The 24333-nt window shown below is 47.4% G+C and overlaps 1 protein-coding gene across 2 annotated transcripts in view; it reads right to left on the bottom strand.

Moving 5' to 3' along the window:
* GFRA1 (GDNF family receptor alpha 1) overlaps positions 1 to 24333 on the bottom strand; it is a 217623-nt gene that overhangs the window by 38741 nt on the left and 154549 nt on the right. For both annotated transcript variants that reach the window (XM_011927825.1, XM_011927824.1), the window contains one exon: positions 23398 to 23734. In XM_011927825.1, coding sequence (XP_011783215.1) covers positions 23398 to 23734 — 337 coding nt within the window. The remainder of the gene's footprint in view (positions 1 to 23397; positions 23735 to 24333) is intronic.

Genomic DNA, 24333 nt, shown 5'->3' with positions numbered 1-24333 from the left:
GGAGAAAATTATTTACCTACTTTCTCTGCAAAAGTTTTAGGAAAGTAGTATGATAGAAAACAGGTAAAAACATACCAGTAATGCCCAATTTAACTCATCCTGGATTATCATAATCCTTTAAATATTCTTCCAGAATAAATCCCATACTTGGATACAAGCCATGTGGTTGGTGGAATTGAGCCTTCAACTGAGAATTGTAAGATCTTGAATGGGATCCAGGCTCCGACTCTAATGAACCAAAATTCCTGAGTGTGTTGCTCCTGAGTGTTTAAGCTCCTAGCTTTCCCTTCCACCTCAGAAACACAGTCTATGAGATACTCAAAGCAACACAGAGGGGCGGAAAACCCACTTGTTTTCAAAGCATTATTATTCTTACCCATATTCCATCCTACTGTTACTCATGATTTCAGTGTCAAGGGATTTGGTTTTCTTCGAGTCTTGAGAACAAGATTTTTCTAGTGGATCCCTTGTCTCACATACAAGACAACTAAGGGCCAAAGAGGTTAAGCCTTGCTCAGAGTCACATGGCAGGTGGCCACAGATGGCATTCACAGGAACAGAAACGGCCAGCTGCCCAAAATGGCTCTGGAGGGTAGAAGCGTGGGGGCTGACTTAAATTTTTCTGGGATTTTATTACAGTCATCAAGTGTATACCTGCTTTCCCCTGCCACCATTGACTACATCGTTCTTTCTAATGTTCTGCTGGCCTTAGAGATGTGACAGTCACTTTGAATGTATTGTAGGAGCACAGCAGGGGCCAGAGGATGCAGATGGGACAGGAGGGTACTGAGTCTATCAGTGAATCAGGCCCCCCCTTTATAAAGGAGTCTGTTGTACCCCACCAGGGACTGCACAGCACTGCAGGGTTTGATCACTGTATTAGTCTGTTTTTATGCTGCTGAGAAAGACATACCTGAGACTGGGTAATTTATAAAGAAAAAGAGGTTTAATGCATTCACAGTTCCACATGGCTGGGGAGGTCTCACAATCATGGCAGAAGGTGAAAGGCACATCTTACGTGGTGGCAGGCAAGAGAAGAATGAGAACCCAGCAAAAGGGGTTTCCCCTTATAAAACCATCAGATCTCGTGAGACTTATTCACTACCATGAGAAGAGTATGGGGGAAACTGCCCCCATGATTCAATTATCTCCCACCGGATCCCTCTCACAACACATGGGAATTATGGAAGCTACAATTCAAGATGAGATTTGGGTGGGGACACAGCCAGACCATATTGACCACTCAGGGGAAACCCAGAACTTTGGGACAGGATCCCCTTATCAATCTACTTGTATAAGTCACTGGAGTTTTTCTCTAAACCCAACGTGGACATTAGAGCTTCAAAGTCTTGGCTTTCAGTTCAAACCATTTAGTTTCTGAAAGCTTTCTCAGTGGGTCAGTTAGAGGAAAGAAAGTATGATAGATAAGAAGGTGCACAGGCTTGGGAGTGACACAATCTCGTGTCTAATCCCAGCTCCACTTTTCACGCAGCCTCTCACATCTTAGCAAATTATTCAGCTTCCCCAAGTCTCAGTTTCCTTACCTGGAAAATGGCACCAGTGCTATGGTGCCATATCCGGTGCTATGTAGAGTCACTTTAAACGTCTGCTATGAGACTTAAATGACAATTATATAAAGCTTCTCACCCAGAACCCAGAATACACCAGTTGCCCCCAAATTTTTACTTCCATCCCTTCATATGTTCTCCCCAATTCCTGGTTCATTCTAATGTTCAGCCTTTGCTGCAAAAACACACAACAAGCTCAATAAAGAGAAACATATACTGTGTCTTAGTCTATCTTTTGCTGGCACTTATATTACATGCTTTCAACAGGCTACATCTATGTAACTAAAGGCATCAACTTTGACCAAAACAAATTTGAGAAGTCTGAAGTGAGAAATATGTGGTGTTACTTAAAGCCTCTCCATTACATGAACTCATAAAATAAAGTCTCTTTAAGAAAAGCTACTTTTTCCCAGGGACTTAGAGCAAAAGGATATATTTTAAAAAGGACCAAATATCAGTAAGTTTGTTAAAACTGCTAATACCTTTTGCAGAAAAAAACAATTAGAAAAACATGCTGCTAATATTAGACCAGGAATGAAAAGGCTAGAACACTGGAACAGTAATTGTCTGGTATAGTGACACAAAACAGATTTTTCCTCTTTCTGTTTTTAGAAAATTACCTTAGCCCCCATTCTCTCACAGTCTGCTGTAACACACATCTGGAAAGCATCCTTCAGGAAACCAGGGCCTGTATTAAATACATTTTGCAGGGGGTGTTATTTTGTGTCACTATTTCTCTCTGTGCTGTGCATCTGGCTTCCTGGAGCAAAGACCTAGTATTTGCCTAGGAGTAGGCTGCAGAGCTCAGGAGCTGGGGAGCTGAGCCGAGATTCTCTCCCTGCCTAGGACTGAGTGTAGAGACACAAAGGCCCTGGGGAGGTCCACATACCCCAGGTGCAGATATGCAAAGCTCTGCACATCTTGTGTTCATCAGTCCCTTAACACAGGTTCCCACTGGTAGTGGGATTATTAAAGCCTTGCCAACTGATGAGCATACAGCAATTTAGCAAGACTGTGGCCACATGTTGGTGAGAAACAGTACCATAAGGTCTAAGCAGCCTTCAAGCCTTTCCTAATGCCTTTGTTTCCTGGGACAGGAAGGCACCTGTGGCCAAGTACAGATCAATTCCTGCTCCCCTCAAATCCCTGCTCAGCCTCATCCTGATACGTAGGCCTTCCCCGATCACTGTTGCTCCTCTGGCTCCTTGGCCAGGCTCCTTGGCAGCTCTTGGCTGCAAGGGTTCTCCTTACAGTTTGCCCAGCACATGGGCCATGGAGGCTGCTGTCACTGCACTCTGAGCCTAACACACAGGGGCTCTAACAAAGCTTCATGGGCTGAGAAAGGAGTTCTGGGGATACAGATGGAGTCCCCCATTGTACGGTCGCTGCGTCCTGCCTTGGGTATCTCTGCAGGTTGAGGTTTCAGCAAAAGCAGGCTGCAGGACACAGAGGTGATGCTTCTTCAGCCTTTCTGATTGCATCAAACTGCAGTAGACCCCTGAGGGAAGTCTAGTTTGGCATCTGATCAATTTTGGCATCCCTCCCGAAGCCACCTTGCATGAACATTGACAGCCATCAGTCAACATTGACAGAGCAGCTGACAGGGCTTGACAGGTACTCTCTACCTGGCAAATTTGAAAAGCAAGTCATGGTAGTTGGCAAGAAAATCCATTCCAACCTGGAAGGGGCTTTCAGCAGCCTCAGATCAGATGTCCCCGAGGTGCCCTTTGGCCAGGAATCCACCGCCCTCCACCTATTTCTCCCAATGTGCAAACCGATGGTCGTGGTACAAGCAAATTCTAAGTAGTAATGGGAGCACAGCAAGATCTCAAACAACCCTGTGCTGCATCGTGAAGTCAAATAAAATTGTTTTATATTACCCATACTATGCTACGTCCATTCATGCAGAAAACCTAGCTTCAGCTTTGGTAGTACTTGTTTTTAAGGGAAGAAATTGAAGAAGAAAAGAAATGTAAAGTTCTCTGGATGATGAAAGGATCGTAAAGCTCTCCGATATTCAATGGGATAACTGCAGGTGACAAATATGATAAAACTCTTTAAGAGTAAACCTTACCCAATAAGTCTTTTATATTTCTGCAGGCAAACTTTAGAAATCAGTTTTGTGGCTTTTGGCCACAAGAAAAAATGGAAATCTAAATGTTCAATCTTTCGCCAGCAGAACCACACCCTAAAACTCTAGACCAACACAGTGTGGACTTGCTTCATGCAGAATTCGGCAGCACCTCCACCTTCAGAAGTAAAAGCCTGAAGTTGCCTGATATTTATTCTGGAACTCTAAGAGGCTCCATGTCAACTGCTCAGGAACCCTGGGCAGCAAAGGTCACCCACCATGGCTTCATTTAATTATTTACGCACACCCTATCTTCAGAAGGAATTTTGAAGTGCATTCACATGTAGCTGTGATGTGGCAGAATAAATATAAAAATTAGTGAGAGAATTGGGGGCCACAGCAAGGTAAGATAGAGGCAGTAGTTCAGCTAGTACAAAATGTACACATGCCCCTGGCTAGATGAAAATCACATATTTGGCTTGGAGATTTCCAGCAACCACTGGGAACGGGGTTAAGATATTCATAACTAATTCCACAACTAGTTCATGATATCCCCCAAATTAAAAACAAGATAGATGCTCAGAAGAAAAACAGCTTGTGGCAGGCAGAATGCTTATCTTTGGGTAGGCTCTCAAAGGCATCTGGACCTGAATTCCTAAAACCTGAGACCATTACTGTTCATGGCAAAATAGACTTTGCAGATGTAATTATGGTCATGGATCTTGAGGTAGGGAGAGTATCCTGGATTTTCCCGGTAGGACCAGTAGAATCACAAGAGTCTTTAAAAGTGGAACAGGGAGGCAGGTGAGGGTATCATCGTGATGTCATGTGAGACTCTACTGGCCCTTGCTGGTTCTGAAAATGGAGGAAGGAGCCACAAGCCTGCGTGGGGAAAGGTAAAGAAATGGATCCTCCCCTGCAGCCTCCAGAAAGAACTCAGCCCTGATGACACCTTGATTTCAGCCCAGTGAGAGCCGCGTCAGACTTCTGACCCTATAGATCAGTAAGAGAATAAATGTTTGTTGTTTGAAGTTTGTGGTAATTTGTTACAGCATCAATAGAAAACTAAAAGACTACTAAAAAGCAGTATATGGTAGGGGTTTTTCATACCGAACTTCAAGATGCACTAGGACTTAAATTTCAGCTCAATTGCTTACTAGCCATGACATTCTGGGCAAGTATCTTAACTTCTCTGAAGCCTAGTGATATAGTTTGGATATGTGTCCCCACCAAATCTCACGCTGAAACATGATCCCCAGTGTTGGAGGTGGGGCCTGGTGGGAGGTGATTGGATCCCGGGGGTGGACTTCTTATGAATGGTTTAGTACCATCCTCCTGGACAGCGAGTAGGTTCTTGTGGGACCTGATCCTTTACAAGTGTGTGGCAACTCCCTCCACTTTCTCTTGCTTCTGCTCTGACCATGTGTCATGTCTGCATGAGGAATACTTTTGGACTCTCAAAGAATTCTCTTGTTCCTGTCTTCCATCTTTCACCACTTGATATAGGTTGGACGTCCCCTCCAAATCTCACGTTGAGATGGAACTTCCCGTGTTGGAGATGGGGCCTGGTGGGAGGTGTCTGGGTCACAGAGGCAGATCCCTCATGGCTTGGTACTGTCCTTGTGATAGTGTTCTCGGGAGATCAGTTATTTAAAAGTGTGTGGCACCTCTTCCTTCACTGTCTCTCTTGCTCTAGTTCTTGCCATGTGAGACGCTGGCACTCCCTTTGCCTACTGCCATGATTATAAGGTTCCTGAGGCCTCTGTAGAAGCTGAGCAAATGCCAGCACCATGCTTCCTGTACAGCCTGTAGAACCATGAGCCAATTAAACCCCTTTTCTTTATAAATTACTCAGCCTCCGGGTTATCTCTTTATAGCAATGCAAGAATGGCCTAACACACCTAACACACTCAAGTTGAGTGATAATAAGTCCCTCAAAATGTTCATGGTAGGGTTAAATGTACCTGGCACCTTAGCACCTGTTGACATCTATTCCTGATTCCTAGATGGACAGCACCTCATCACAGCTGGTGTCTTCTCTTCTTCTCTGGATCAGCTCAGGGGGTCCACACTGACCCTGAGACCTTATGAAATCCTAGGGAGAGATGACCATGCTGGATGAATTCCCTTAGAATTCATCAAATAACCTGGCATATGAAATGCTTTGTCCTAAGGATATTGATCCACTTTTTTAGGAAAGTTATGATGAATATCAACTTTATTCCCACCATTAAGACCAAAGAGAGATTTCTCCTGTGAGTCTTCAAACATCCTCAAGTAGCCCAATGTGTTTTATAGACCAATGAAATCATACTCCCTAAACAGGTCTAAGCAATTCTATAGGCCACTACCTGTGGACCCTCTACTGGTCAAGCCTGTGTTCATTTAAGGAGGTGCTGTCTATACCCTCAGGAGGAAGTGTTGAGGTAGGCATCGTAGCATCTTGATGTTTATAGTCAGAGGAACTGAACTCTAATGAGCTTGGGAAGAAACACAGGTAAATTATGGAAATTATCCCTAATGCTACGTGGTCTTCTTCAGTTAAACTTTGCTTCTTTGGAGGTTCCCAGAATATGCAAAATTAAAATGGCATGGGTTCTCTTGATTTTAATAATTTGTGAATCCCCCCCTGCACTTTCTCCAGTCCCCAAAAGACAAGAGCTAAATATCTCTGTGTACATAAGTCCCAAGTTCCACTCCATGAAATATTAATTTACCTTCCACTCCTTAAAGGAGCCTAGTTGCTGAGAGCCCTGGGAGGGGGTGGGGAAGGGGGAGGCGAATGGCTTTCTGAAAGGCTAACAACCTACACTTGCACAAGTTCGCTTTAAACAGAAACACATTAAAATGAGATTCCCTATTAATCTTTAATAGGCTTGCAGACGTCTTAAGGAAAATTATATTCAATAGTAAATATACACTAGGTCATTTTTCTTTCAGGCAAGTTGTTTTAAGGTCAACAGAGATTCTGAGCTTAGCAAACAACTAGTTCCTAATATCTTCCTTCCTAGATAGGGCATTGAGAGTATCACTATTGCTCAGGAGACAGGGAATGGTGGCATTAGACGTCAAATGAATAAATCACTCGATTGCCACCAGATGATAATTCCCTCCTTTTGGGAAATTCCATAACTCCTATTAGTAACCCATTCTCACGCTTAGCATCCTCTTGTCAACATCACCTCAGCCCCAGCCCCATTTTCCACATTTTACCTAAAGCTCTCAGTGCTGCCTTTAACATTTCTCCCCTCTTTATTTCTTTAGGGCAAAGAAGCTGATTTCCAGAGTCCACATAAGCCATTTTCTAATACACTGGCCCCTCCACACCTTCTCCCACCCGAGTGATCCCAAGGCTTATTTGGACCCATTCACAGTGACCCCAAAGGTCTCCCAGAGCCCTCCCACCAAGTCCCCTCAGTGGCTCTGCACCCAGAGCAGGGTGCCAGCTTCAGCCTTGCTGCCCACACCTCATCTCCGTCACCTTCTATTCTGTATCTTCACATTGCTGATGGTCTTGCTTACACCAGGCAGAGAAGGAGAGCACCTGGAATTATGCCCGGCACAGAGTGGATATCCTTTAAATAACGTCGAATGAATGAGTTAATGAATGAACGAATCTGACTGCCACAGACTAAGGCTCCAGTCACCTACAGATCAACACTCATCACGGACACTCGGTGCTGAAGGTTCAGCACCATTAACAGGTACAGATGAGGACAAACAGCAGCCCAACTCTAAATGCTCCAACTACATTGACATAGAACCTGTCACTGTGCCCGGTGCTTTAAAACCTGTGTCATTTTTGTGCAGTAACTGTACTCGCCAGGTTTGCCTTATTTTACAGTTGAGGACAGGAGGTCCCAGAGAGGTCCACAACCAGCCCAAAGTCACGGAGCAGGCAAGAGTCAGAGCCAGGTTTTGGAAAGAAGCCGCAGCTTCTTGTGCTCATACGCACCCGCACAGCACTGAACAAGAATTAATGTTCCCTCTTTTCATTTTAATTCTTGGACTTTGGCTGCCATTTTAATGTGAATTGTGTGCTGCAGAAGCCCAAATCTGATTTAGGTGGATATGTGATCTTTACTAGGTTCAATAAAAGAATGACAGAATTAGGGGGCATTCTTTTTGGTTAATAGCGCTTGTAGTTTAAAAACATAAAAAATAATATCTGGTGTTACTGTTCAGTAGGGCTCAAATGCAGTCCTGCGACACAGCTGTGCAGGGAAATCATCCGGGCCTAGGCCTTGCCTCTCTGGGTACCCCTTCCCCGGGCTGTGCTTCCCAGAGGGCACCCAGAAGTCAAGAAGTGAGGACACAAAAGTCTTCCCCACACACTGGGAAGTAGGGCTCCCTGGGCCCATGGGGAGAAACCCACATCCCCAAGCAGCCCTCCTTCACCACAGGGACCACTCCTGAGGCTGGAGACAGAGTGACCCAGGAGGGGCTGGCCTGGCCGGGACCACCATCGCGGGCATCTGCCCTGGAATAGCAGACGTACATGCAGAACCTTCCCAGAGCTGGTGGGCACGAGCACCAAATGTCAGATCAAATCCCAACTGCCCTGCAGGGGTGTCTCTGTATCTCAGTCTCCCCCCATATAAAACACAGACACTACCAGTATCTCCTTCACGGGCCAAGGTGAGGATTAGAGCCCGTATTCCAGTGTCTGGCACAGAGTTCAGTGCTCAGTGAAGTGCTGCCTGTCAATATTGCTGTTACCACACTCAAGGTGCTTCCTGTGCCTGCTGCCTCTCTCCAACCGCAGCCCTGAGAGGCAGGGATGCAGCAGGTGTTGCCTCCTTCCCAAGAGGGGACAAGAGCAGAGGAATCAGGCGGACTTTGGAATCCTCAGCCTGGGAAGCTGACCTGGCAGGGGGATGAGACTTCAGCTAAGTTCTGGATGCACCTGAGGTCAGTACCCTCTGCTGCCCATGATGACAAGGAATTTCACTGAGCCCTGAACTCTGTGCCAGGCACCGGGCTACGGGCTTCAATCCTCACCACTGCCTGTGGAAGAGGTGCTGGTAGTGTCTGCGTTTTATATGCAGGGAGACTGAGGTGCAGAGAGAAGAAACATGCCTGCAGGGCAGCTGGGGTTTGGTCTGACGTCAGGGTTCCTGCCCACCAGTAGGAGAGGACACTCTCATTCATGGGTTGGTAATAAAATCCCATGCACAGGGAGTATTTGGTGGCATCTCTTGTACACCAAAACACACCCCTTCTGGCTTTCTCTAAGCCTGGGAATACTGGGGAGCCACCTAGAGACAGTCCTCAGCCCAAGGCTTCCAGGATGGACTCATAAAATACCTCAGCATGCAGGAACCCAGGACAGAGACTGTTCATCTTCAGCTTTGTAACCTGGCACCTAGCGCATGCCTGGCCCAGGGTTCGAAAGGCAACCAACCGTTCAATGACCGTGATCACTAAGCACCCACGACGTAAGATGCTGTGTAAAAGGTGGCGGCCGTGGTGGGACAGGAACAAAGATGAAGGAGGTGCAGTCCCTTTAGGATATGGAATCCAACCTCCTACCACCTGCATCCACCACCTGCCCTTGCCTATGACCCATCTGTGAACTGAGGGGTGAGATGTACCATGTACTTGTACAGGCAAGGGTTCATAGCAACCTTGGTTCACAGAATCACAGCGCTTTTGCATCTTGAACACACGTGTGTGTTTGCTTGAGTCATCCGCATCCTAGCTCCACTGCAGGTACTGAGGATAGACGCTGTCCCTCCCACGTTCCCTCCTGACAACCAAGGGTGCTTCTACATGCAAAAAGTGACAAGAAGAGTAGAGCAAACATGGCAGCTTCCTTATTCGAATAGCCCAGACCAAAGACTGCTCCAAAGGCCATTTTAGAAGGATTTAATTACCTTAAAACCCTCTGTTTTGCTTTGCATTTTCAGGTAGAACCCAGCCAAACAGATTCCAATCTGAGGCCAAGGTCAGCCTAGAGACAACAGACTGTCTACTTCTTCATGTGCAGTGAGGGCAAGGTCCCAACTGCAGTGGGGCCAGCCCAGGCAGTGACTAGAGATACCATCAGCTTGTCTTAGTATCCTTTGTGTCTGAGGAACTACCAGCAGGCAATAGAGCCCTTCCAGTGGTCCCCACAGCCTTCCAAATAGAGCCCAACCTTGATGCAGCATGGAAACTTTCCATGTGTTGTCCCTACCCACAGCTCTGACTTCCTGGGCTGCGATGCGCCCTCTGTGCCCCATACCCAACCTGGGCTGCCAGCCCACACCCAGCCACAGCAGGGGCTCCCTCTCCTGTGTCCTCTCCTAAGCCTACTCCCATCTGGTGCCTACTCCTCATTTTCAGCTTTGCAGACCCAGTTGAGAGCAGGATGAAGCCATTAGCCTAGATCACCTGGCCAACGTTCTCTAAGGCAGCATGGAATGGTGAACCCAGACCAGCAGCAGCAGCTCTGGGAATGCTTTAGAAATGCAAATTCTCAGGCCTTACCCTAGACCTCATGAAAAGAAAACAAATCCCAACATAGGCAAAAGCTGGAGATCCACAGCCCCAGAGCAGAGGCGCCTCTGAGAAGTCCCTGAGGCCAGCCTTCCCCACAAGGCTGGGCTGGCACAGCACCGGTGACTGTCCCTGCATGTGCACTCTGTGGGCACAGGCGCCTCCCTCATCTCTGGCCCTCGGGGTCCTACAAAGCACCTGGAAATCTGGTCCAACTGAACCAGTGAACAAACCAATCTCCGGCAATGACAAAACACCAGCCGGTCCAATAGGCAAAAAGCAAATGTTCTCAAGTCGTAATACCGCATTTGTAACTAAACATGTTTCACTTGAATTTTGTAGTGTGAAAGAGCTGTATCCGCATTCGCTTTTGCCTTATTTCCACGGAAAGGTTTCCTGGGACAGTGTCAAGCTCCTTTGCTGGAGTGAACATTCTTGGAGAGGCGGCATTCCCTCTCCAAGCTGTTAGACGAAGCCAGCTAACTCTCCAATAGGAATTCCAACTGCTGGCTGCTCCCCGGCACCTGAAACTTCCAGCTTCCCGGGTTTTCCAATTCTAAGGGTTAGCCCAGGGATACTGTCATTGTCATCATTTAGTTGTTCCTGTGGCAAAAGATTATGTATCAGAAAGAGCAGAGGGGGGCTGCCCCTGAGATGGCCCACATCAAGGCACCAGCCAGCATTCTAAGCACCAGAGGCTCACCTGTGGCACTCTCCCCAAACCCTTACTTGGTAAGAGAAAAGCTCCACTGAGCCCTTCTGGACACAAAGGTTTTTACACTGCAGCTCAGAGTTCTGCCTGATCAAGCTGAATATGACGGTGAAATCTTTTGGCATGCTAGAAAAGAGAAGAACCATCTACAAAGGAGCTGTCAGGAGGGCATCTCTCAGAGCAAGAAACCAAACTGGGCTCAGTGCTCCAGACTGCCAAGCAGCCCTGAAGTGACTGCACAGCTGATGCTAGATGCTGCAAGGTTCTCTAATTACTCAACCCATTTCCACCTGGAGGGGCTGCAGCGCTTGGCTGGGGCAGACATCTCACAGCCTCGGCATCCTGACCCACTGTGGCTAAAGGAGCTGCGCACAAGGCAGGCGCACACCCCAGACTGTGCTGGTTCAAGGAGACCACAAGAGCGCTGGTGCACACACAAGTCTTCCAGTCCAAGATTACTCTGGTCCATCTAGCACAGCAGTTCTCAAAGAGATGTCCAGGGATCCCGGCAGTCTCAGGGAACCTCGTAGGGGGTCAGTGAGACCAAAACTATTTTCCTAGCATACTAAGACCTTAATGACCTTTTTCTCTCTCTTTCTCTCTCTCCCAGCTGCCTTCCAGCCATATGCTAAATTTGTAAAGATGTAAAAACAATGCCACACTTTCCCTAATTATTTTTTTTTGGAAAATATAATGATTGTTAATAAAAGCATGTTCTGTTATTTATGGTAACATGTAATGAGCTGCTTGATGTTATTTTTAAATGAAGTAATAAATATGTAAACTGCTTTTCACCTTCAATCCACTGTGGTAAGTACCTATAGATTTAGCCCACATAAATAAAAGCCCGTTGAGATACTCAGTAATTTTCTAAGGGTGTAAAGGATTCCAGAAACCAAAAAGTTTGAAAACCGCTGTTTTAATGATAAATGAACTGTGTTTGCCAAGGAGCACTTAAGCCCTATTTTGACAAGACCCAAAGGTCCCTTATTTTAAAATTTTTGTTTTAAAATAAATAAGAAGTAAAAAGTAAAGTCATCCCCAGTATCCAATTCCTCTCTCCCTGGGTGTCTCTGGAAGTTCTGTGGGTGGTTTACAAGACAGGCGCATTGTGTACAGAAATGGGCAGTGCAGCATTCAGCAACATGAGCTCCGCAGCCCCACAGACCCTCTGGGTGCCTTGACTGTGGAGCGGGGCAGCAGAGAGGGGCTGCACCTGCAGCATAATTAATTGCCTTTGGTTCCAGCAGCACCACTTGGGTGATGTGGAAGTTGTTCAAGATCTCACCTCCTCATCCAGCGACAGGGAGGATAACAGCTCCCACTTCCAAGGTTGCTGCAAAGAGCTCAGCCCAGGGCCTGGCACAAAGTAAATGTCAAGTATGTGTTGCTCGTCTCGTCATCACCCGCACCACCGTCACTGCCATCCACTCGTTCCTATAACCATGTCCCCAGCTCTGCACATTCTGAGCTCCTGAGTTCTATATGACAAGCCACTCTGCCCCCAGCTTTGCTTCCTAAGGGGAAGATGGGGTGATTCACAACATGGAAACATCCAGAGGGAGGGGGCTTCAGATTCAGTCTCACTGAGTCAGTGGCTGCCCTTTGCTGGATCCCTCACATCACTGACTCAGACACAAGCACCTCTGAGAGCCCCTGATTCACAGTTACTCCAGGTCACAGAAGAAGCACGTGGCCGAGAGGCTGCCAGAGGACTCCCACTGCCTATTCAGTCCAGACAATAGTGAATCTCCCGACTGTGTGCCCAGTAGTCTCGGGGCCAGCTCTGCTCACATCTTACTGTGTATCTTTGTGTGCCAATAATTGTATATTCTGGGCAGAAATGTTCTTGAGATGACACATGCTCCAAACACCTCTAGACTCTGTCTGCCTCCGCCTCCACCCCTCCGTTTTCTCTAATGGTACAAAGGCTGAAAGAGGGTGATTATCAAGCTTAGCCATGTGGCATTCCCACATGACGTTTAGTGCTGTGGGTGCAGAGAAGTGTAGAGTAATGGGAATCTGCCCGCTCATATATCCTACTTTAATTATTATTATTATTATTTTTAGGGACAGGGTCTTGCTGTGTAGTCCAGGCTGGACTTGAACTCCTGGACACACGTGATCCTCCCACCTCAGCCTCCTGAGCAGCTGAGACTACAGGCACATACCAACACACCAGCTCACAAGTTCTACTTCAAAGATCTCTGTCTGTTCTGGGAGATATCACATTTAGAATCTTAAGCTTTGTCCTTTCTGATAAAAACTTGTGGGGAAAAGTGAAAGAGAAAGAAGGACATATTTATTGAGAGTTTTCTGGGTTAGATGGCAGGCACATGCTGATGCACTTGCACAAAAATATCTCATTTAGTCCTCACCGCAGCCCTATGAAGATGGAGTCATTATCTCCATTTATGGATGGGAAACTGAGGCCTCCAGCAGCTGGTGTCATAGAACTAACAAAATCGCAATGCAAGCCCAGGTCCGCCTAACTCACAAACGCTTATACTGACAACTACTGGGGAAGGGAAAAAAATCCCAAGACTCCAGCATGGTATGGTACTTTTTCACATTGATGGTTCTTTTAAATTCTTGTTTTTCTTGGATGCAAAATTTTCTGCATAATTAATTGCCTTTGGAAATGATGAGCAATTTCCCATTCACTGAGTTGGAAATGCCCTGTAGAAACGTAAATGGCAATGTGACTGCAGGATCCTCACTTGTGGTAATGCCTGGGACGGGTGTGGGGGAGTCTGGAGTCTCCCTGGGTGGAGCAGGATTCTAAGCCTGGCTGTGAGACCCAGGCCCACACTGGCCTGGCAGGTGGGGAGGCCAGGGGAAGAGGTGACTGCCAGAGGACCCTCCTAGCTGCAAGACGAGGGTCCTGGCAGGTTCCCAGGGTCAGGCTCCCGGGGTGAGATGAGCCCACGCATGGGAGGAGGTGCTCTGGTGTCGCACTGCCCAGCCCAGCCCAGCCCTGCCCTCCACGGAGCCCTCCTTAAGTCACTGAATGTTAATTAAACACAGGACATGCTCCTCTCCTTAAATACAGCCAGCCTGTAACTAAGGGGGCAGATTTCCCCATGCAAAGATGAGACTGCTCCGGGTCACAGGCTATTGACGTCTTCCTTCTCCCCATTCTTTTGCACCCCAATTTGTTGCTCTGTGGATGAAACACCTTTGAAAACAGAGCTATAGGAAATGGAAACACCCCCTTCCCTGGGAATTAGAAAAAAAAAGATCATGAAATCTGGTTGGGTTAGGTCGGGCCTGGGCTTGAGGGACCTGCAGCTGGTGTAGTATGCCTGTGAACTTCATGAGTGCTAGCAGGAGGCGGCTGGTGGGCAGAGCAGAAGGGTTCTCTTTGAAGAGAGACAAGCTGCACAGAGCAGTAGAGGGGATCAGCGGAGGTCTCCCTCAGCCACCTGCAGTTGAACAAGGTGGTCTGGAGTCCAGGGACCCATAGACCCCCTTGGAGTGCCCCCGCCCACCTCCTCTTCTTCACGTCTGGTAAAGATTCAGAGGTCTTGCGTCCACCAGCCCTTTCACCAGCACTGTACTCTCTCTCTTTTTTCTTTTTTGAGATCGAGTTTCACTCTTGTTGCCCAGGCTGGAGGGCAATGGTACGATCTCGGCTCACTGCAACCTCCGCCTCCCAGGTTCAAGCTATTCTCCTACCTCAGCCTCTGGAGTAGTTGGGATTACAGGCGCAGCACCGTACTCTCAAGATGCAATCCATAAAATGGAGGGTTTCCTGATGATTCACGTAATGGCCACAAGCCAGGGAGAAGGCAGGAAGCTGCAACACCTGGATGACCCCAAACTGGTAACACCATGGATTATTTAGAGCTGGTTGTTGCTCTGTGACAGCAAAGAATTCATTTGCTCTGAGACACAGCCAGGTGCCAGATGTCCACTGCCTTCAGGTAGGTTAGGGTTGAGGACACTGACGGCCAGTGGCGGTTCAGCAGGGAGTTAAGGAATCCAAACTAGGTGAGTGTGCATGCCTGGGAGGGGGTGCACCCCCCACACATGCAGGACCCTCACTGTCCAGCGGACTGTGCCCAACAGATGTGCCTGGACCAAATAATTGAGCTAATAATATTAATAGTAAAGCCAGAGTGGTCTGGAGGGGTATTTTTTTCCTATTTGTAGAAATGACTCTTTTGAAATCAGTAAGCTGTCACAGAGAAACCACTCTATAATAAGCAATGAGTGTTCAAAAGGAAATTAGATAAAGAACCTAATGAGCTTGTATTACCTGAGTAGCTTTTATTTTTTAAATGGCGCCAAGAGGCTCTTATGGACATGATGTTCTACCTCTCTTTAAAAACTGCCTTTAACACTGATGCTGTCTTAGTTACTGAGCCATAACGAGTGTCTGGATTCAGAGGCTGGCCAGAATTATCATTCTGGCTGTCTGGAACTAAACGTAGTAAAGGCTGAACAGTGTAAGAACATTGTATTCCCATGATGAAAGACAGTCATCTGGAAATAGTGACAGAAACCAGGTTTCGGAGTTAGGAAGACTGCGCTGATTCCTACGTCCTCCTCTGTGTGGGAGCGGGGTGACCCTTGGGCTGGCCACTCCACTGATCACCCCCTTGCAGGGTGGCTGGGCTGATGAGAGATCACGTTTGTGAGGTGTGTACCTCAGTGCTGATCATCAACAGCACCCAGTGAATGCATTGTTGTTTTGTTTTTTGTACTTCCTGTGCCTTCCTCAAACCCACAGCCCTGGGCCTTTGCCTTGTGACTCTCTTCCATGCCAGTCATTGGCCAGTCCAGCTCAGATGGCGGCTTCTCCAAGAAGCCTTGCTAACAGCCACACTAAGCTGGCTGTTCTCAGCACTTCATCCCTTCCTGCCAGAGACTGTCACACCATGCTGTCGTGACTGTGTGTGCTTGCCTTCCTCTCTGCACTGTAGCTGAGATATCAGGTTGTTATTCCTAGCACAGTAAGTGCCGGCCAGACGGATGGATGGGTGGAGCAAGGGAGGGAGAGATGGATGGGTGGGTGGATGGATAGATAAATGGATGGGTGGATAGATGGTGGGATGGGGGGATGGAAGTAGGTATAGATTGATGGAGGGAGGAACAAAGATATGCATAGATGGATGATGGATGGACAGATGGATGAATGGAAAACTGAATGGATAAATGGAAGGAGAGAGAAATGGGTGGAGAAACAGACGGAAGGATATACTTCCTATGTACTAAATTGTTTCCCTCTGAGTTCTCCTGTGCTCTCTGAGTGATCAACACCAATGACCATCTCCCTTTTCTTCTTAAGACTCTGTTCTCCTTTGGCTTTTCAAGGCCCTTTGCTGGGTTCTCCAACTCTCCAACTTCTAAGTCCTCTTCAGACACCCCCACCATATACCTGGTGCTCCCAAGGTTCAGACTTTGGCCCATTTCTCATCTCACCCACTTTCTCTAGAGAACAAATCTTACCAAGCATCTTTTACGACAACTTCTATGTGGATGATTGTAATCCGACCCCTATATCCCAGCCCCTTCTCTGAGATCTAGTCATGTTTTAAATCTATTCATTCAGTAAAGATTTAGTCAGTACCTCCACAGTGTCCAGCGGGTCTCCCAAATTCCTGTCCTGTTCACGTGGGCCTCGGTGCTCATCACTTTTCATGGGGTCAACTGCAAGAGCTTCCTAACTTGATCCCAGCCGCTATATCTACCACTCCAACCCTCCCTCCATGTTGCTCCCACCTGGGAGTTCTCTGATGCTCTCCTAAACCTTTGATGGATAAAATCCAGCACCCCTCTGACACAGGAGGCCCCAATAGCTCGTCTTTCTATGGCACTGAGTTTTCTTCCTCTGCCACCATGACAGTCCCCAAGGCCCCTTCTTCCCACCTCAACCACTGTATCCCCTTCCCCACTCCTTGGCCACCAAGGCCTGATCTGAACATGGCTCCTGAGACCCTCTGCTGTGACACCCCTTCCCCAAAGAAATACGGGCCCTCTGTTTGGGCCTCCTGGGTGGATTCCATTCCATTCCTTTTCCATCCGCATTCACACTCAAAGACGATAAAAGATGGTCTGGTGCCAAGAGTCCATCTGTCCACACAGATCCAATGATCAACACAATATGCAAATGCAAAGACAAGGAGTCTCTGCTTCTTTCTCTCTCTGAGCCAAGAGTGGAAAAAGTGATTGGGAGGACTTGGGCAGGTGAAGGAAGACATAGCAAGGAAAATGAGGCAGAGACCCTGAGCTTGGGCAGATGCAGGGAGGGGACCGGCTGGAGAGAGGGAGAACAGGGAGTAAAACTAGACAGGGACAGGCTCCAGCAGGGGCAGACAAATGGCTTCACACCCACCTCTGCCAACAGAGAGATAAGGAATGAGATAGAAGGCGAGATGGGGCAGGTCATAGCTGGCTCCTGTCTGGTCCAGGGCTCAGGTTACCTCTGAGAGCCCGAGCTGATAGAGCTCTGCCGCTGCTGAGTGGAGCCGAAGGGCCACACATCAGGAGGTGGTGCAGGCAGAAGGGGCAGGCTGGAAGAGCCAGCAGGAAGGTGCCTCTCCCCACAGGATGGAGTCAAAGAGCATAAGGGCGGGCAGTAGCAGATGTCAGAGAACCTGCTTGCTCTTCTCTCAAGGTCTTGATGAATCTGCTGCAGGCACAGAGGAGTCCAGCAGCCCCCAGAGCAGACAGGGTGGCGGGTGGCTTGTGCAGGTGGGGCATATTAAAAACGAGCCATTCGGCACTCCGAACACATTGCTAGAGACACCCATGTAATCATTTGAAATGAAAACTGCTCAAATGAACTGGAAAATGTTTTACTTGTATTTTCTCATATTCCCGAACCTTTCTTTCCACGGTTCAAAAGTTTGCATTGTCTAATTGCTGATTTCCATTTGTGAATGAATCAGCGTAAAATAAAATTAAGTGCCAAATTAATCTACCCATCTAGTTTTAGGCATTAATTATCCTCTGAGCCATTTTCTCCTGCGCTTGCTGCATGTCAAGGCAAGCCTGGATATAGTGATGTGGGATTCAGTATTTCACTCAGGAATTTAAGCCCAAACAGTAGAGGATGTCCTTGATCTCCAAGATCCACAGTTTATTGTGCAAAGGGGGTCTCATTCCAGGCAAATGAAACACATTTCTCACCTTTTAAAGGTGCACTAACACTGTCAGACCAAATAAATTATGGGAGCAGAAATTCGCTGCATGGTTTTATGACACATTTCCCCAGTTGCCCTGATCAACCAACTAACAACATTACATTTCCTCTAAGCATCACGGGGTCAACCCCAGTGTGGCAAATGCAGTGCTGGTGAGGGCAGAATTTTGGAAATTGCATGTGCTGTTCTGGAGTTACACCAAGGAAGGCCTTCTTGGTTCTGCTAAAAATCCCCCAGGCATCCGGGACACAATTATAGGGTCCTCGATCCCTGGGGAATGGGAAAACCATATATGGTGATTTCGTCAAAGCCACCACTCTTGGAGACTGTGGGGACAGAGAGTTGGACACCAGGAAAAACAAGTGTATCATATCTCCAGCAGGGTCAAGAGAACTTTGGGGACCGAGGACATAGAGCCCCTGACCCATTTCCTTTTGAGGTTCAGCATTATCAGAATCTTTCTAAAAGGAGGGAGATACCCTTAACCCAGCACTGTTGGCAATAGGAATGCAGATGTAACATTCAATTTCCAGCTACTCAGGAGGCTGAGGCAGTAGGATCACTCCAGGCCAGGAGCCCAAGAGTAACCTGGGCAACATAGCAAGACCCTGTCTCTAAAAATAAATAATTAATTAACTAAAATAAATTAGCCAGGCATGGTAGCATGCACCTGTAGTCCCAGCTACATGGGAGGCTAAGATGAGGGGATCACTAGAGCCCAGGATTTGGAGGCTACAGAAAGCCTCGACTGCAATACTGTACTCCAGCCTGGGTAACAGAATGAGACTCTGTCTCCAAAAAATAATAATTAAATAAAAGAAAAAAGAGAAGCATTCAATTCTACCTAGTAATACACTGCCAGAAAACGTAGAGCCTGGGCTACTGGTGTTCAAGGTGGAGGGCTGGCTCTGATTGGAACCCCTTAGAACGTAGCTCCCCAGAGCAAAATGTCATGCTTTGGAAACAACGGCTGCATACGTGAGTATAAACTAGGTGTTGTTACTCAGGCGCCCAAGGATGCAGCAGCTCTGCTGCACATGCTGAATGCCCCAGAAGGACAAGGCCACTAAACCACCAAGCATACCCTGAGTTTTTTCTCAACAGCGACAACATGTGGCAGCAGCTAAAGCCACAGGCAAGCGGGCTGCTTAGCAGACTTGGGTTCCCTCTTTGCTTGGCACTGGAAGCAGAAGGGATTTTGGAGTCTACCTCTGTGGTTCTTCAATGAAAACATGAGGGAACTTACCCAGGGGGAAGGCGCTGGACTGCCTGGTAATGAAGAATAGCTGAGGTACTTGAGCGATTAATTACAATAAAGAGATAGGAACTTATTTGTGGCACCCGAGCCAGTGCTTAGACAGGAGGGAAGATATGTTTAAATTATACAGATTTGCATCAGGAACAAAAGGTTATGCTTCCATTCGGCCCAAACCAGTCCTGACATCTTTCCAGGCACTAAGAAAAGCAACCAGAGGAAACCTGGCAGGGGAGACATTGCTTGGGGGGAAGACTGTGAGGCTTTGAAATTCCATCACACCCTTCTAATAATACCTCTGCATTTGCTTTTCTGTAGACAAGCTTGGAGGCCCAAACAGTCAGGCTCTGACTCTCCCCAACTACCTCAAGGGGAAAGGAATCTGTCATCTTCCCTAAAAGGGAAAAGGAAAAAGGAAAACAAAGTCAAACAGAAAAGCTAATGTTGCTTCTCATCTGTTTGAAGGCACAAGGCGGAAGAGAGACAGGTTCTGTGCAGAGGCACTGTTGGACCCTGGGGAAGGAAACCTGTAGGCCCTCAGTTGGAAAATATTAAATTCCGGGAGGTTTTAATGAGCTTGAACAGCTCTTTGATGGTTGCTGATGTTAAGATGTAAATGGAGCATTTGAAAGTGTGAGCTTTCCAAGAATATGGTTTTTAGGAAGCAGGTTTCCCTCTTGCCATCCCTTCCCTTTGGGGCTATTCAAATGAGACCTCACGTCATCACATCAGTGGTGGGGCTAGGGTTATAGCAACTATAATGTGAGACCCAAAGAACCCCCAGCTCCAGCTAGTACCAGCTGCTCCTCTGGGTAGAACAGCAATGGCCTCACACAGATGGATTGAGAAGGGATGCGATAAAAGGCATAAAATTAAAGGCAAGAGTAATAAAATGTGACGGAAGCAAACACTGCTAGCCAACCTAGCAGCTCAAATTACATTTAGCACCTCCGACAGGGAGGGGGTAATCACGAGTAATAAATCCAGGCTCTGGAAAGAAATTATGGGCTAAATCACTTGACAATGGGCAACACCAGGGAAGTCATGGATTCAGCTTCCCAGGAAAGGCTCAAGACAGTGTATAGAACCCATCAATCACACTGAGACAAATTTCACTGGGTAGGGCCCCAGGACAGTCTAGATCTGGATTCCTAAACAGCCTCTGAGTTTCTCCCAGAGCCGGAAATGTGGCAGCAGCACAAACACGCCTCTAGTCCCACCATCCAGCCTAGGGATCCTTCACCCCAGTGCAAGCACGGTGGCTGCTGTCCACTCCAGGAAGATCAGGCAAAGTCAATACATAGACAAGGGCCGTCTGCTTCCTGTTGTACATTTCTGTGCTGTCAGCTGAGTCCACTCCCTGCTGTCACGGATGTCACAAACAGTTCCTGGAACTTGTTCCTCCCTCAGTCTGAGGCCCCAGACAGCATCTAAACCATCCTGTTATCTGCAGGTTCCTCCTATCGCCTCCTCCAGAGTCCTCTAAGTTCTCAACTCCCAGCTATTCTCACTACAGCTTAGCAGGAAAGCAATTTGATCTAATGAATTCTCACCAACCCTCAAATGATTATCTCTTTTTAGAAGAACAAGCCAGAGAATGGAAATTATCTGCTCAATATGGGCTTTCTCAGTATGTGTAGGGGAGGTCCCAGACCTTCTCTGGCCATCTTGTGTAAGATAAACCTGGGAGAAGAGGAAGGAAAAGCTCCATCACCACCACCTCTCCCACCTCCCAGCCATCACTCCATAGATGGAATACTCATCCACAGCTCCATTTCTGCCCTATACAGCTTCCCATCTTGAGGCAGGACTGAAAGCCCAGGTCTCCTGGCTTGGAACCATCAGTGGACAAGATCACATCTTATTACAGAGACACAGAGGAACTGTCTTGCATTAAGCCAAATAAGACCCTAGAAATCCAGTCCTGCTCCCAGAAGGGGGACCCCTTCTGCTCAGAGACTAAAGGGGCCCCAGGAATTGGGGTTTCACATCCAGAGATCTTCAGGATCTCTGCTCCATCCCATCCCTGGACCCCGAGCGAAGCTCCCTGCAGCTTCTTGGCTGCGTTCATTTTATTCATCTTCAGCAGAGGGTGCTTCGACACCCTAACTGATTGGCTTCCCCAGGTTCCTGGCTTGCTGAGGCTCTGCCTCTTTCTCAGGACCCTTCTAGCACACCCATCCCTGCTCCTAGCCCACAGCTAAGAGTGCCTTAATGAACCAGGGGCTTGGAAGTGAGGAAGCGTCCATGTATTGTGTTACTGGAACACCTGTTTCTTCCCAAGATGCGAACTCAGTTCATAAGACACTTGGTCATCCAAGTCCCTCCTCATACAGCAGGTCACTTCCTTCCGACTTGTTTTAGAAAGGAGGAGAAACATTACTCCCAGAAAGTCTTCAGCATGAGAGGGTTATACAGATAATGAGGACTTATAATTTTCTTTGGTCATTATTACAGCTGGTTTAAGGAAAGAGTGGGTTCCCATTCTACTGGAATAAAACTTAAGTTGAACAGAAACTCAGAATCTTCAGCATCGCAGACTTTTTTTTTTTTTCTTTCTGCTCTTGGCTTTTTAGAAATGGGGAACCAATAGGAAACAAGTACATGGTCATACTCCCATCTGCTTGTCCAATGGCTTAGCATATATTGAGGGCTTCTACCTGGGGTCAAAGTACAGTTGTTTTTCAATATGATACCCCAAATCTACTTGCTTCAATCAGCAACTGAATTCAACACTAAGTTCTGGGAGGACACACACGAAATGGTTAACAGTGACTGCCTGAAGCTGGGGATGAATGGGAGCAGAGTGAAAGGTCATTCTCTTTTCACTCTACCTACATCTATACTGCTGTTTGTGGTTTGTGTTTGTTGATTTGTTTGTTTTGAGACAAGGTCTTACTCTTTCACCCAGGCTGTAGGGCAGTGGCATGATCTCTGCTCACTGCAACCTTCACTTCCCAGGTTCAAAAAATTCTCCTGCCTCAGCCTCCTGAGTAGCTGGGACCAAAGGCACATACTACCACGCCTGGCTATCTTTTGTGTTTTCGGTAGAGGCAGGGTTTCACCATGTGGGCCAGGCTGATTGATCTCAAACTCCTGATCTCAAGCAATCTGCCTGCCTCAGCCTCCCAAACCGTTGGGATTACAGGTGTAAGCCACTGTGCCAGGCCTGTGGTTTTTCTTGTTTTTATTTTGAGACAGATTTTCGCTCTTGTTCCCCAGGCAGGAGTGCAATGGTGCAATCTCACCTCACTGCAACCTCCACCTCCTAGGCTCAAGTGATTCTCCTGTCTCAGCCTCCCAAGTAGCTGGGATTACAGGCGCCTGCCACCACGCCTGGCTAATTTTTTGTATTTTTACTAGAGACGGGATTTCGCCATGTTGGCCAGGCTGATCTCAAACTCCTGACCTCAGGTGATCCACCCATCTCAGCCTCCCAAAGTGCTGAGATTTCAGGCGTGAGCCACCATGCCCAGCCATTTTTTGTTTTCAAAACACAGAAAGTGTATTCATGGACTCCTTCAGATATCAAAGTAAATTCAGAAATGGCCACAAAGTGAAAGGAAGTGAATATTTTGAACAACATGGTCCAGGCTCATCAAGTTTCTGATGGAGGCTGAGATCTGGGAGATCAGCTAAGTGGGAGGGTGACCTCTTCCTAGCCACAGAACAGTCCAGAACAGACCCAGGCATTGAAAGTTCTCCCCAAGGCTGGACACTGCTCAACCCCTCTCACTGGTCTCTTCCAGGTTTCTGCCCCTGAAGCTCAAGAGCCTCCAAAGCTCCAGCCAGCTCCTCTTTACTTAATCCCTGGCAGCCCTCAGGACTTGAGGAGCAGGTGTGTGCCTTGAGGTCACTGCACCCCAGGTGACCCTCTCACTGAGAGGTATCCAGGAAAGGCAGTGGTATTTTACCTCATTCTGGCATCCCTCAAAGCATTCCCGGGTTAAAGATGGGAACTTTCGCCAGCACAGAGGCCTGAACAGCTTCTGAAGAACTCCGTGGCAGACACAGAGGTCAGATTTTTGCCAATTCGTTCAAATGAACTGGGTTCCCCTCCCTCCTCTACCTTGGTAGAAGCACAGAAAAGGGAGTTTAGTAGCCGATGCGGCCACCAAGACTTCCCCTGTCACCTCATTAATCACCGGCTGCCCGCTTACCTGCAGATGTAATTCGTCTTGCAGGAGTCCTGCAAATTCAAACAGTTGGGCTTCTCCCTCTCTTCATAGGAGCACACAGGCACGATGGTCTGTCGCCTCCGCTCTGTGCAGGCGATGTCCCGGCAGGAGCAGAAAAGCATTCCATAGCTGTGCTTGGCCGGGACCTTGTCAAAGAACTGCCGGAGGGCCTTGTGGCACTTGCGGCGGTTGCAGACATCGTTGGACACGCTGGTGGTGCACGGGGTGATGTACGCTGATCTGTACTTCTTGCAAGTGTCGTCGAGGTTGCAGGCCTTGGCTGCATCCAGGCAGTTGTTCCCTTTGGGAATGTGCTCCACTGCAAACGCAGAGAAAGACAGGCATGGTCACAGTGCTCGGCTCTGTGTTCTCACCTACTCTGTTTTAATTGAGATCTTGCCATTTATCTGGCATTGCCAGTGGCTCTAGAACTTAATGAGTTTTGAAGCTAATAACTTAATGACTTCATGACAAGAGAAAGCTAGGAGTACAAATACCAGGAGTCTACAGCAGCACAAAAGCCCTTAATATTCCCACAGATGTAGAATTAGGAGGTGCTAGGTGAGGCCAAAACACAGGCACCTGCCTGGCTATGTACATACGAGGCAACAGGAGAATAAGCTTCCAACCCTTGGTTAGTAAACTGAAATGCGGATAAAAGAAAAAAACAACAAATTATATACTTGTTCATGATATGCTGAATGCAAGTATAATTGCCATACAATCCTCCAAGAATATAATTATGTAATAAATGCATATAGTACATGCTAATTACTATATGATTACAGAGTAATTACATGGTTATTTGAGCCCAGAAGACAAAATATTATGCCAGATTCTCTAAACAGGAAGAAGCAACCACAACGAAGCTGTATTTAAGTTTTAGTTCGCAGGATGTTGAAAGAAAACCAGAATAAA

This window comes from Colobus angolensis, unplaced genomic scaffold (assembly GCF_000951035.1).
Source record: "Colobus angolensis palliatus isolate OR3802 unplaced genomic scaffold, Cang.pa_1.0 Scaffold75, whole genome shotgun sequence".
NCBI lineage: Eukaryota > Metazoa > Chordata > Mammalia > Primates > Cercopithecidae > Colobus > Colobus angolensis.
The sequence above is the reverse complement of the archived record's forward strand: the minus strand, read 5'-3'. Positions and strand labels throughout refer to the sequence as shown.